Source organism: Nomascus leucogenys, chromosome 14, assembly GCF_006542625.1.
Source record: "Nomascus leucogenys isolate Asia chromosome 14, Asia_NLE_v1, whole genome shotgun sequence".
In the NCBI taxonomy this organism is placed as follows: Eukaryota; Metazoa; Chordata; class Mammalia; order Primates; family Hylobatidae; genus Nomascus; species Nomascus leucogenys.
Window position 1 is genome coordinate 39,037,482 of NC_044394.1, and position 13,904 is coordinate 39,051,385.

At 52.2% G+C, this 13,904-nt stretch overlaps 1 protein-coding gene and 1 pseudogene across 1 annotated transcript in view; one reads left to right on the forward strand and one right to left on the reverse strand.

The window, feature by feature from the left end:
- The window catches only part of DRC3 (dynein regulatory complex subunit 3), a 43,630-nt gene that overhangs the window by 25,533 nt on the left and 4,193 nt on the right, over positions 1-13,904 (reverse strand). The window contains exons 2-4 of the mRNA XM_030827284.1: positions 13,281-13,457; positions 7,606-7,722; positions 3,471-3,637 (exon numbers count right to left, since the gene is read on the reverse strand). Of these exons, the coding sequence (XP_030683144.1) occupies positions 3,471-3,637; positions 7,606-7,722; positions 13,281-13,440 (444 nt within the window). The 5' untranslated portion in view covers positions 13,441-13,457. The remainder of the gene's footprint in view (positions 1-3,470; positions 3,638-7,605; positions 7,723-13,280; positions 13,458-13,904) is intronic.
- On the forward strand, positions 9,622-9,991 carry LOC100598228 (annotated as a pseudogene).

Genomic DNA, 13,904 nt, shown 5'->3' on the forward strand with positions numbered 1-13,904 from the left:
ACTGGCAAGAAGTATTTTAAAAAAGCAATACTTCGGCCGGGTACAAGGCTCACACCTGTAATCCCAACGCTTTGGGAGGCTGAGGCAGGCAGATCATGAGGTCAGGAGATACCATCCTGGCCAACATGGTGAAACCCCGTCTCTACTTAAAAATACAAAAAAAAATTAGCTGGGCATGGTGGCAGGCGCCTATAGTCCCAGCTACTTGGGAGGCTGAGGCAGGAGAATCGCTTGAACCCAAGAGGTGGAGGTTGCAGTGAGCAGAGATTGCACCACTGCACTACAGCCTGGGGGACGGGGCGAGACTCCGTCTCAAAAAAAAAGCAATACTTCATTGGATAGCATCTAGACACTGTACTATGCAAAAGATAGAAAAAAAAATCTAGCATGCTTTTCTGAGTGAATTTGTTTCAGCCATTTATTAGTCAACTAGCAGCAAACACTATTAGTCACCTAGCAGGCCTCCGGCATGTGCTAGGTTATGAAGATACAGTGGGGAACAAGGCCTATGGGGTCCCTGCCCTTATGGCAAGGGCATATATTTTAGGAGTAGGGGAAAAATGTTTTTTTAATTTATTATTATTTTTTTGAGATGGAGTTCTGCTCTTGTCACCCAGGCTGAAGTGCAGTGGTGCGATCTCAGCTCACTGCAACCTCCACCTCCCAGGTTCAAGCGATTCTTCTGTCTCAGCCTCCGGAGTAGCTGGGATTACAGGCACCCGCAACCACACCCGGCTCATTCTTGTATTTTTAGTAGAGACGGGTTTCGCCATGTTGGCCAGGCTTATCTCGAACTCCTGACCTCAAGTGATTTGCCCACCTTGGCCTCCTAAAGTGCTGGGATTACAGGTGTGAGCCACCGGGCTCGGCCAAATGTTTTAAAAAGTAAATAAAATCATTATGGTTTGGGTTAAGTGCTATAAGGAACATCAAGATGGCACCCTGAGAGAAAATAACAGGGAGGCCTCTTTCAGTTAGGAGATTCAGAGGTCTCTCTGGGGAGGTGACATTTAATCTGAGACCTGAGGGAGCCAGCCACAGAAGAGCAGAGGGAGAGCACATTCCTGGAAGCCAAGATAGCACAGGCAAAGGCCCCAGGCAGCAAAGAACTTGGCACATACCGGGTACTGAGCAAAGGCCGGGGTGGCTGCAGAATGGTGGGGAGAGTGCTGGGAAGAAGTTGAGATGGGAGTAGAGACAAGGTCAGGGGCCGATTCATGCAAGACCATGCGTGGGTTTGGATGCTGCCTGTCTGGCATGCAGGGCAAACTTCTGAGACTCCACCACCTCTGTGGCTTGACCTGGTGGAACTGCTAGTGACAACTCGGTGCTTCCCACCCCAGGCCATTCACGTAAGCCCAGCCTGGCCGTCACCCAGCCATGACGTTAGGCTGAGGGTCAGCGTAGACCCTGAGATGGCTTGATCAGACTAAAGGGCCACTGTCGGAAGGAGAGTTCTTGCTCTCTCCATCCTGCTAGATGCAGACAAGGAAGCCCGTGTCCTTGACTGCAACCATAAGAGAATCAAGCTCTGGGGAGATGCTGAGGATGGCAGAGCCCAGAGGCAGAAGGAACTCACGTCCTTGAAGCTCTGCTGATAAGCACCTCTTCCTTGCAGTGCCAATTATCATGCCACTAAATGCCCTTGTTGTTTGCCGCAGGGGCTCAGCTTACCTCCGGCTTCAGCTGTAGCCATGAGAGACCTTAGCTGGCAGCGTCCTATCTCATTACTCACTTTCTGCCTCAGAGATGTCTCTGAAGCCAAAGAAGCTTACCCAGCCCAAAAGCCAGGTGGCAAGAAAGTTAATCCCCCTGGGGTCTCCCTCAGCTGTTGGGGGGATCAGTGCCTCAGGCTCCTGTCCTTAGATGGTCACTTCTGGGAGGCATTCTGGACACTTCCGAGGCCAGGGGAATCCTCCCTCGTCACCTGCAGCAGCAGTCTCAGTGACACACCTGTGTGTTGGTTCTTCCCTGCCTCCCTTACTCCAGCTTCCTGAAGCCACCTCTCAAACCAGCCACCTGCGTGCACGTCCCTGCCTTACCCCTGCTTCTGGCCAGTTTGGGGCCAGCTTCTCTTACCTGCAGGTACAGTATCCTTTCTGGTCACACTGTCCTGGGGTAACCCATTCTCACAATCCGCCTCAAATCCACCCTCACGGGGATGAATTCCTTCCTAAATGTAGACCTGCCCCAAATACATCTCAGACAGAGGCTCCTCGGCTCTCACTGCTTCTCTGGCCATCCTGACTGACTGCGGCAAGGCCTGGCCACATCCTGAGCCCAGCCCTGCACCACACACCTTTGACCTTGTCCAGGGACCCTGCACTCCTCAATGGTGCGTGCGGGCAGGCGTTTCCAACTTACCTCCAGGCCTTTGCTCACACCATTCCATCCTCCTGGGAAGCCTTTTCCTTCTGCTGGATGGCAAATTCTAGTCATCTCTCAGTGAGTCTGCATCAAGTTCCCCTCATCCCAACACTCGCAGGAAGGCCCTCAGCTACCACAGTCCTCCATTTGTTAGGAACATACCCCAGCCTGACACTGAACCAAATGCATTACATTCATGACCCCACTTGATTCCTGCGAAAGCCTGGGCAGGAGGGTCATGGCCATCATCTCCATCTGACAGATGAGGAAACTGACGCATAGAAGGCTTGACCCTTGGTTGGGCTTAGATGCCCCTGTCTGGCGTGCAGGGCAAACTTCCGAGACTACAGTGCCTCCTGGGTTTGGTCCTGCTGGACAGACTTACATACTGGTCACAACTCAGTGCTTGACCCTCCCAGGCCACTCATCTAAGCCACCATGGCCTGCAGCTGGGATCTGAACCCAGGCCACCTGACTGACCTAAGCAGAAAAGGAATCTTCAAAGGCTACTGGACAGCCCCCAGGGTTGGTGGGTTACAAAAGCAAGCCAGGAGCCATCTGATGTATCACCTCTGACACAGGACCCTTAAAGCTGCTGCCACACCCCCAGCTGTGTCCACTGCCACTTGTGCACACCCCTAAGCCTCGGGGTGCCCTCCTACCACCCACAGGCCTTGTTTTATTGTTCCTCAGGACACCGGCTTCTTGTCTCCTTGTGCCTTGACTCTGGGGGTGTGTGCTGGTCACTCCAAAGGGACCACATCTTGTCTGTCTCTGTTCCCAGTGAGCACAGGACATATGCCCAACACTAATAGGTACGTGCCTCAGCAAATGTTTGTTAAATAAGTGCAAGACTCAGGGAAAGAACCGCCACTAATGTGGAGGTTGTAAACTAATGCTCTCAGATGAATTTTGTTGGGTTAAGCATGGTGTTTAAACATGAGCAAATCCCTCGTGGAGTAATCCAGATTCCTGGCTTTTCCAGGAAAATGAGAAGATCTGAACACTCAGCCTGTACTTCCCCTCGCCACAGACCCCCACTCAACCCACGGCGCTCCAAGGCCCTGCAGGTGTGCGTGAGGGTGGGCTGGGTGGCCACTCACGTTCATCATGTTGTCAATCCGGTTGTTGCCCAGCGACAACACCTGCAGCTTGACGAGGGCATCCAAGGAGTCAATCTTGGAGATCTGGTTGTTGAACAAGCTCAGGTCCTCCAGGTTCACCAGTGTGTCCAGCCCCTCAATGGTCTCAATGTTGTTGAAAGACAGATCTGGGAAGAAGAGAGGGCTGTGAGGGTCTGCTGCCTGGGTCAGGGGATGGGCTGTCCTGAAATAAAACCATCAGGGCTACTGAGTGCCCTGTGAGCCTGCACCAAGCTGCCAGGGCCAGAATTTGACTCACTGTCTAATAGTTTGTGATTTTTTTAGAAGCCGGGTGTGGATTCTTTCCTACAGCCTCCAATGTTCACTACCCTCTCCAGTTCTGCCAATCATCCTCCTGGCTGGGGACATGTGGGCAAATACTGGTGTCTATGCTCTGCCATAGTTCTGGGAGGAAAATACTAACCCACAGGTCTGAAGCAGTGCCCTTGGGGGTCAGGGGTAGACAGTGGTGGAGTGTCCCCTTTCCTCACACCTGTGGCATTTTAGCAAGACCACCTCCTGTCTGCTTTGCATTTACCAGTTTATCAAGCACTTATGTGTATATCCTCTGACAGCAGCCCTGAGTGGTAGTTTGGAATTTCTCTTGCTGTTTTATCATTTGGGAAGCAGAAGCTCAGAGAGACTCAGTGATTTGCCCAAAGCCACACAGCTAACCACAGTGGGGCCAGAGTTCATCTAAGGCTTCTCCCTGGACATGTGGCAGGTCAGGTTCTTCCAGCTCCATCACAGCTGTCTCAGGCTCCCTCATCAACCGTAACCTCAACCCCAACCGAGACTTTTGACTAATTCCACATCTTTGGGAATAAAAGTACCTTCCTTTTATTTTTTTTGTGCAGGCTGGAGTGCAGTGGCACAATCACAGTTCATTGCATCCTTGACCTCCTGGGTTCAAGTGATCCTCCTGCTTCAGCCTCCTGAGTAGATTGGACCACAGGTATGCGCCACCACATCCAGCTAATTTTTAAAAAAATTTTGTATAGAGACAGGCTCTCACCATATTGCCCAGGCTAGTCTCAAACTCCTGGGCTCAAGTGATCCTCCCATCTTGGCCTCCCAAAGTGGGGATTACAGGTGTGAGCCACCATGTCCGCCCTAAAAGTACTTTTTCCCCACCACAGGTTTTCAGGGTTAGCTGGCAGGTGGGGCTGTTATCTTGTCCTGGAACACTAACGGCCTAGAAGCCAAAAAATGAGCACTTTTCCTGGGCTTGGAAATATGAGCATGATAACCACAGGGTGATCACATTTAAAAGGTGATTTTTTGGGCTGGGCGTGGTGGCTTACACCTGTAATCCCAGCACTCTGGGAGGCAGAGGTGGGGGGATCACTTGGGGGTCAGGAATTCCAGACCAGCCTGGCCAACCTGGCAAAACCCTCTCTCTACTAAAAATACAAATATTATCTGGGCATGGTGGCACATGCCTGTAATCCCAGCTACTCAGGAGGCTGAGGCACGAGAACCACTTGAACGTTGGTGGTGGAGTGAGCCGAGATTGTGCCACTGCACTCCAGCCTAGGTGATGAAGTGAAGCTTTGTGTCAAAAAAAAAAAAAAAAAAAAAAAAGGTGATTTGGGAGATGAGTTTAACCACATCTTAATTCAGCCTCCTCCGCATATCAGGGGATGCTCACCTGTTGACATTGAGACCAATGATAACTCTGTCCTTTCTCTATGCCAGGCCCTTCAAGTGCATTACCTTGTTTAATCCTCACAGCATAGATATCATCATCCCCACTTTAGAGATGAGGAAACTGAGATTCAAATGGGCCTCATGGTAATATGCTCAAGGTAGCACAGCACATAGAGGAATCGAGGTTCAGGCCAGGTGCAGTGGCTCACGCCTGTAATCCCAGCACTTTGGGAGGCTGAGGCAGGTGGATTGCTTGAGGCCAGCAGTTCGAGATCAGCCTGGTCAACATGACAAAACCCTGTTTCTACTAAAAATACAAAAATTAGCCAGCCATGGTGGCACATACCTGTAATCCCAGCTACTTGGGAGGCTGAGGCATGAGAATCACTTGAACCTGGGAGGCAGAGGTTACAGTGAGCTGAGATTGTGCCACTGCACTCCAGCCTGGGTGACAGAACGAGACTCCATCTCAAAAAAAAATAAACTGAGGTTCACAGAGCGGAATATCTTGTGCAAATTCAGTATGTTGGCCAAGCTAGGGTTTGAATGGGGGTCTAACAAATGCCAGGCCTGCACACCTCCTTTCCCGCCGTGCCACCAGGTTCTGTTCTTGGGAGGCTTAGCCCACCACCTAGCGGTGTGCTAGCAAGTGTTTACCAATGGGGGCTGAGGAGAACCCCTGATTTGAGGTGCTTGCTCATTTCTGTGGTGTAAGTACTTCCACCGTGGCCAATTTCAAGCTACCAGTGTGGCATCCCTGAAAGCAAAGTTGGGAAGAAATGTGTACAGCCAGCTGTTGAGAGCCAGTGCTAGCTAGCTCCAGCACATCCCCAGCCCTGTGCATGTCAGTGTGGGAGGTCGTGCTGAACCATGGGAGTGCCACCTCCCTAACCCCCATCCTCAGCACCCCAGGGACCCAGCTATTCTGGCTGTGGTTGGGTCCCTGGGCACCTAGTGCCATGGCTGGACAAAGACCAGCTTCTGACTATACTCTGAGGGGCAGAGTGACCTCTTAACAGAGCCTGCCCTCACTGCTCTAGCACCCCCATCCCAGGGAGCACTGGCCATCAGTCCAATGACCCTTGGAAGCATGGATGGCCACTGCAAGGGGTTGGGGGAATGAGCCGACTAGGAAGTGTGTGTGCAGGGGCTCCCAGTAGTAGGAAGATAAGCTTCTGTTAGGGAGGGAACCAAGAACAGTATTCAAGTTTCTCTCTGGGTAAGCAGACAGAAACAGGGGGCTGTCATGGGGCTCAGTGGCACTTGCTTTATGTCTGAGAGACAGCCAGGCCAGAGAGCTCCTGCTTAAAACCATGGCATTCATGAATCAGCATTAATGGGTGCTAGGGTGCAGAGAAATGAGAAACCTGGGACAAGAGACCTGGGCCCAGGTGTCAGAGGACCTGGCTGTGGTTTGCTTCTGCTACCTGTAGCATGTGACTCCATCAAGCTGGTCAGCCTCCCTGAGCCTCAGGTGCTGCATGTGTGAAATGGCAGCATAACCCTGCCTGTGGGTTTGCTATGGGCTTGCAATTGTCAGCACAAAGGAGGCTGGGAGTGTTTGGCAAATTGGAAGGCTCACGATGCCCCAGGGTGCCCTTATTACCAGGAGACTGCCTGATAGGATGGAGGGAATGTGGGCTGTGAGGTCAGACAGGCGTGGGGGTGAGTCCCAGCTCTGATACTTCTTGGTCATGCAGCTTTGGGCCAGTGCCTGGGGCTCCCTGAGTCTCAGCTCCTCTTCTGTAGATTGGGATTATAAAGATGCCCAACTCTTAGGATTAAAATGGGGGTTAAACAACACAGTGCATAAGGAGCTCTCAGGCCCATCACCTTCTCCCTGGTAGGGACCTACTGCCCCTCACCAGATGTGAGGATGCTCCTAAGAGGCCAGCAGAAGGAACATCTCATCAAAACCCTCCATGGCCTTGGCAGTGAGGCCTGATGCGGTGCGGTGACCTCAGTTTGCTCATCTCTATGATGGGGATGCTGTGTGAACTGAAAGACCCATATGGAAAGCATACAGGCCCCACTTAGCATGTAGTTAAGTGCTTGATACACAGTAGCCTCTGTGACGATTATTCCTGGTTTGATCTGGGTCCCATCAGCCAATGGTTACCTGTCGATGGTTATCTGTCAGCCTGAGTCTAGATTAAATAGGAGTCCACAGCTGCCCCTTTGTGCCCCATCCAGACTGAAAGTTTGGGCAGGTGAGAGCAGAATATTCTGTGGTCCTGTGTCTGAGCACACCTTTGCTGCATTTTGCCCAGCACAAGCCATAGGCTTTTAAAAAATAGCAGCTTTCTTGCTCCCAGCAGGCAGAGCTTCTGCCTAATAATGGGCTGGCAGCTGAGTGTCACACACAATTATTGTCTCCTGGGAAGGCAATAACCTTGGCAGGGTGTCACCTTCGATTAGGGTGGACACACAGAGGAAAGGGCCTTACCCAGCCAGACCAGGTGTGTGAGGTTCTCCAGGCCCTCGATCTTCTCAATGATGTTATTGTCCAGCTGCAGCTTCCTCAAGTTCTCAAACTGCCAGAGGTTGTCTATGCGGAGGATGTCTGAAATAATGGAAGGTGATTTCAGCCTCAGGTTAGGGTCAGAGTTTTGTGCTAGTGTACAGAAGGAGTGAGGCAGAACCATGCAAAAGGGACCTACAACTCTTTGCCCTGCCCTGGAGTACACAGGCACCCTGGAGATGTGGGCTGAGCATTGAGGAACGTTGTGTCCCTACGAGGTGGGCGGAGATCGGTACTGCCATCCCGAGCCACAGAAAGACCTAATAGGTTTACTAGGGTGGGGCTAAGAAGTTGTTGGGGTAGGAGTGAGCTGGACCTGGCCTGGGCAGGAGACTTGCTTGTGCTGTTTCTGGGGCCAGGCCAGGGCCTCTCCAGGAGGCTGGTCCACCTTGGGACACAGGACACAGACAGAGGCCTTCCTTCCACAGTGTGATAAATGGAATGAAAACATGTGTCTCTGTTGGTGGGAGGATTGATCACCTTGTTCAGCCTTTTTGGAGCACTGTTTGGCAATGTTTATTGAAATATTTAAAGTCAGTACCCTTTGAACTATAATTTCTCTACATGGAATCTGTCTCTACACTGTATATATGTCCAAAGGAATCCCTCAGGCACGTAAGGGGCAGAAAAGCTCCCAAATGTCCATACGTAGGGGATAAGTCATCCATGCAAGAACGAGGCAGGTTTCTGATATCATAGAAGTGCCTGGCTCCTGTGGCCTGTGAAGACCACCCACGCCAGCTACATAGCTGGTTCATTCTGTTTGCTAGGTAAGCCAGAGTCTGGTTTCTGTCACTGGCAGCCAGGAGAGTTCTGAATAACACATACGTATAAGTAAATATGTACTGTATATGTAACACTCTAGAGGCCAAACTTCACTGCCAGGTTTTCCCAGAAGCCACGTACAGCTCTGTTGTTTATATGCTCCTTTTTTCCATATTTGCTTTGTAATGATTTCTAAAATTTATAAAATTAGAATATGCTCATTAAGGGTGGGCGCAGTGGCTCACTCCTGTAATCCCAGCACTTTGGGAGGCCGAGGCGGGTGGATCACAAGTTCAAGAGATCGAGACCATCCTGGACAATGTGCTGAAACCCCGTCTCTGCTAAAGATACAGAAAATTAGCTGGGCGTGGTGGTGCATGCCTGTAGTCCCAGCTACTCGGGAGGCTGAAGCAGGAAAATGGCGTGAACCCAGGAGGTGGAGCTTGCAGTGAGCCGAGATCGCGCCACCGCACTCCAGCCTGGGTGACAGAGCAAGACTCCATCTCAAAAAAAAAAAAAAAAAAAAAAAAGAGATGGAGACCATCCTGGCCAACATGGTGAAACCCTGTCTCTACTAAAAATACAAAAATTAGTTGGGCCTGGTGACACGTGCCTGTAATCCCAGCTACTCTGGAGGCTGAGGCAGGAGAATCACTTGAACCCAGGAGGCAGAGGTTGCAGTGAGCCTAGATTACGCCACTGAACTCCAGCCTGTATGACAGAGTGAGACTGTCTCAAAAAAAAAAAAAAAAAAAAATTGGTCCTGTGGCAGGGCATGGTGGCACACACCTGTAATCCCAGCACTTTGGGAGGCTAAGGCTGGTGGATTGCTTGAGACCAGGAGTTTGAGACCAGCCTGGCCAACATGGAAAAACACTGTCTCTATAATAAAAATACAAAAATTAGCCAGTGTCCCTGTAGTCCCAGCTACTCAGGAGGCTGAGGCAGCAGAATCACTCGAACCCAGGAGGCAGAGATGCAGTGAGCCAAGATCACACCACTGCACTGCAGCCTGGGTGACAAAGCAAGACTCTGTCTCTAAATAAATAAATAAAAATAAAAATCGGTGCTGAGGCATTGTGCCTCAGAGGAGCCTGAGCCTACCAGTCTGCTGCATCCCTGCCACGTCCCCCACTGTGTCCCCTGCCAGGACCGACTGACCAGAGCCGGGCTGCCATGGACCACAAGCCCCTGCTGTGGGAGTGGCTGCCCACCTACAACCTAGGGGCCGGCCAGGGCTCGCATGGCTACGGCGTCATCCCTGCTGCCCACCCCTTGCCGCTGCCTGCCCTCCCCTTACCTCATCACAGGGATACCCAACCACCACCCCAGGGTCTACAATGACCACAGCTGGACTATCACTTGGTACCCTGTCAATGCCATCGTCATCATGAGAGGCTGTCCTGTCTGCAGGGATAGGGTGCTGGAGGACTGCTTCACCTTCCTGGGAATCTTCCTGGCCATCATCCTGTTCCCCTTTGGGTTCATCTGCTATTTTGCCTTGAGGAAGCAAAGATGCCCCAACTGCGGAGCAGCCTTTGCTTAAAGGGAACACCACAACTGGCTTTTCTACACCCAGCTCTCTTTTTCTAATGTACAATAGTTTTATTTGATTAAGCTTCAGGACTGTTTTGTAAAGTGAGGTGCAATAGATGTGGCACGCAGGAGCCAGGGTTTCCTGGAGCGTGGAGAGGCAGCGCTGCTGCTCCTGAGGTTAATGAGAACTCAGTAAAGCACTGCTTTTATTTTTTGCAGTCTTCAATTTGAGAAAGGTAAAATATAATGTTTTCAATAAATGAGATGCATGCCATTAAAAAAAAATACAAAATACAAATACAAATTAGTGGCCAGGCACGGTGGCTCACACCTGTAATCCCAGCACTTTGGGAGGCCGAGGTGGGTGGATCACGAGGTCAAGAGATCGAGACCATCTTGGCCCGTCTCTACTAAAAATACAAAAATTCGCTGGGTGTGGTGCTGTGTGCCTGTAGTCCCAGCTACTCTGGAGGCTGAGGCAGGAGAATCACTTGAACCCGGGAGGTGAAGGTTGCAGTGAGCCTAGATCGCACCACTGCACTGTAGCCTGGCGACAGAGTGAGACTCCATCTCAAAAAAAAAAAAAAAAAAAAAAAGCTGGTCGCAGTGGCTCATACCTGTAATCCTAGCACTTTGGGAGGCTGAGGCAGGCAGATTGCCTGAGCTCAGGAGTTCGAAACCAGCCTGGGCAACATGGTAAAACCCCATCTCTACTAAAATAAAAAAGAAATTAGCCGGGCGTGGCCACATGTGCCTGTAGTTCCAGCTACTTGGGAGGCTAAGGCAGGAGAATTGCTTGAACTCAGGAGGCGGAGGTTGCAGTGAGCCGACATCGCACTACTGCACTCTAGCACTCCAGCCTGGGTGGCAGAGCGAGACTCCGTCTCTACAGAAAAAAAAACAACAATAAAACAAAAAACCAAAAAAAAAACACCATACAGTCCAGCTGCAGTTTCAATATTCATTCAGAGGGGTAGAGCCTGCCTGTGAGGTTGTGAAAGTCCCAGTGGGAAAGTGGGGAACCCCTCCTAACTCCCCTCCCTGCACAAAGGTCTGGGGAGGACAGGGTTCTCTGACCCAGGTCCAGAGGGGCCCACTGCCCTTCCCCTAGAGCTGGATTGCTGCCTTGCACCTATCCTGGGTTCCCAGGGCTGGGTGGGACTGGTGCCTGTTCTTCAGCTCCCTGTTTGTGGCCAGATTTCCCAGAATGATACTGGCCACAATTCCCACCTGTGCTTCCAGGGTGGGGCCAGTTCTGCCCCAGTCTCCCCGCCACCTCCCATCCCTGGGTTGGATTTTCCAGGTGCCTTTTCTGGCCCTGATCTGACAGCCCCCAAGCAGTAGCACTCCCCCTGTGGCTCCTGCACATCTGGTGCTCTGCCACACACGACAGCATGCTGGCTTTTTCCTAGGTGTCAGCAGTTCAGGAGGAAAAGCCAAAACAACACAACAAATCAGGATGTACTTGGCAGTTAGCTCTAAATGAGTTACCAGCATGACAGGACTGCCAAAAAAGCCGATTTAATCTTCAACAAAGACACTAAATCTGCCTCTGTGGCCACCAACTCAGCCGGGCCTGTGGTCATCACTCACTGGAGTACAGCAGTGGCCGTCTTACTAGATCCTTGCCTCAGCCCCTGGCCTCCACGGTCTATCCTCACGCAGCCAGCAGCGTCCTGTGAAATCCTAAGTCCCATCCTGTCCCACTTCTGCTCAGGACCCTCCCAGGATCCCCACTTCACTCACTATAAGAGCCAAACACCTTCCACTGGCTCCAAGCTGACAGCAGCTGACCCCATGACCTCCCTGACCTGTCTCCACACTGGCTTCCTCAGCAGAGATGATAAGGCGGGGTCCAGCCTGCCCCAGGCCCTTTGCACTGGCTGCTGCACTTTCCCCGGTGGATCTGCACAGCAGCTCTCTCCCTCGCCTACCTCAAGTCGTTGCTTAATTGTTACCTTCTTGGTGAAGCCCCTGGCCACCCTATAAAACACTGTACTCCACCCCCAACTTGCCTTTTCTCCTCTCCTTCCTTTTTTCCTCCACAGCACATATTACCTTTAGCAAATAGTATTATTTTCCTTATTCATTTTATTTCTTTGTCCCCCGCCAAGTTGAATATCAGCTCCACGAGGACAAGGCTTTTGTCTTTTTTTGCTCATAGTTGAATCCCTAGTGCCTAGAACAGTACCTGGCATGTAACAGGCAGGTGTTCAATACTGGCTGCATGAACCTCAGGTTGGGGAGGGGAAACAGAGGGAAAGCGGTCAGCTGCAAAAGCCCCCTCCTGCCGCACCTGTTCTGTGCCCCTTTACCCCTCTCGGGGCTGTGGCTCAGGGTCCTCCCTGCTTGGGTGGTCAGCCCTGGGAGCCTGTGGGCTTCATGGGGCTGTGCCTGGGCCATGCCTGACTTGCCCACTGTCGTGTCCCTGGCTCTGGCAGCAGGGCTGGACTGAGGCAGGGTCTCAATACCTCCTTGCTGTTGACTGGATGCCGGCCAGCCTAGGGGCCCCAAGACAGAGCAGGAATGTGAATCAGACCAGGTCACTCTGCTGTGCCCTTGCCTGCACACGATACAAAAGGGGTCTCAGGATCCCTGCCCACCTCTCTCACTGCCCTCGGACCGCCTCTGCCTTGACTTACTGTGCCTGGCTCGCTGTGTGAGCCAGGCACTGTGCATGTGCTGTCTCACCTTGTCCCCCCACCCAATGCTTGAGACAGGGATGACAGCCATCCGATTTCACAGACGGGACATTGAAGCAGTAAGGGTCCGCCTGGTCCTGAGCCACATCTTCCCACTCCTGATGTGCCTCCCTGCCTCAAGGGCCTGTGCTCCTCCTGCTACCAGCCTGTCTTTGGTCACCCCTTCCCTGAAGCTGCCCTCCCAGTGCCCGCTCTCCCTCATTCTCCCACACGTCCTACCCTCTGCTCCTGGCTACGTGGGACTTCCTAGGCTCTGCCTGCCAGGGACCCCCACTCCAAGGACACCCATGTGGAGTTGTGTGATGGAAACAGCATAGTCTTGGGGGCTCACTTAGATTTGGCATGGGACAATTTTATCTTGTTTTCTATTCTTATTCAGAATCAGGAGTGTTGTGGATATTCAAATGATGAAGACACTAAGTATGACACTTTACAAACATCTGTGCTGCTCCTATGCCTTGTAACCCAGGTAGGCCCTAATGCTGATGTGGGAACCTCGACCGTAGACTTCACATGGAATCCTGGGGCTTGAAGATGGAGCAGAGAAAGCCAGGGGGGCCCCACCCTGGCCACCACCCCTGAACCTTGGATACATACTCCGAAAGTCCAACTGCAGGGACAGGACATCCTTGAAGAGGGTGCCTTCCTGCTTGGCCAGCTGCCCGGCCTCCTCCTGGGGGCCCTGGTCCCTGACAGCCAGCTTGAGCATGTCATCGTCCATCACCCTCGGCTCCATCGAGTTGCACAGCCGGTTCATCTTCCCCCACGTTTTCCCTAAAAAACACCGCATTCCTCCTTCACGGCCCGCTTCTTTCTCTGTTTGAGGGCAGGGTCTGGCTGAGGTTTCCCCCTATAGTGTCTTGTGGCCACTGGCACTCTGAGGAACACCCCACGCCCGGCCCTGGGTCTGCTGCATCTCGGGGTTTGTATACTTACATCAAGGCTGCTCCAGGCCTTCTTGGCAACTACGTGGGCCTGTCCACAGGGTTTCATCCCTTGACCCTACAGCCACAGCTGGGACCCTCGCTGGACCCACTGGACTGGTGTCCACACTGGTCTCCTTAGCCTGTGATCTTGGCTCATCTTATGACTGTGGCCCTGTGTCAGGCCTCTGACTTTGTGTGCCCATCCTCATTTGGGCTTGTGGGTACCAACCACCGACTGTGCTCCCTGGGCAGCCCCAGCCAGGCCTGTCAGCCTGCAGCTCCTCTTCCTTGAGCA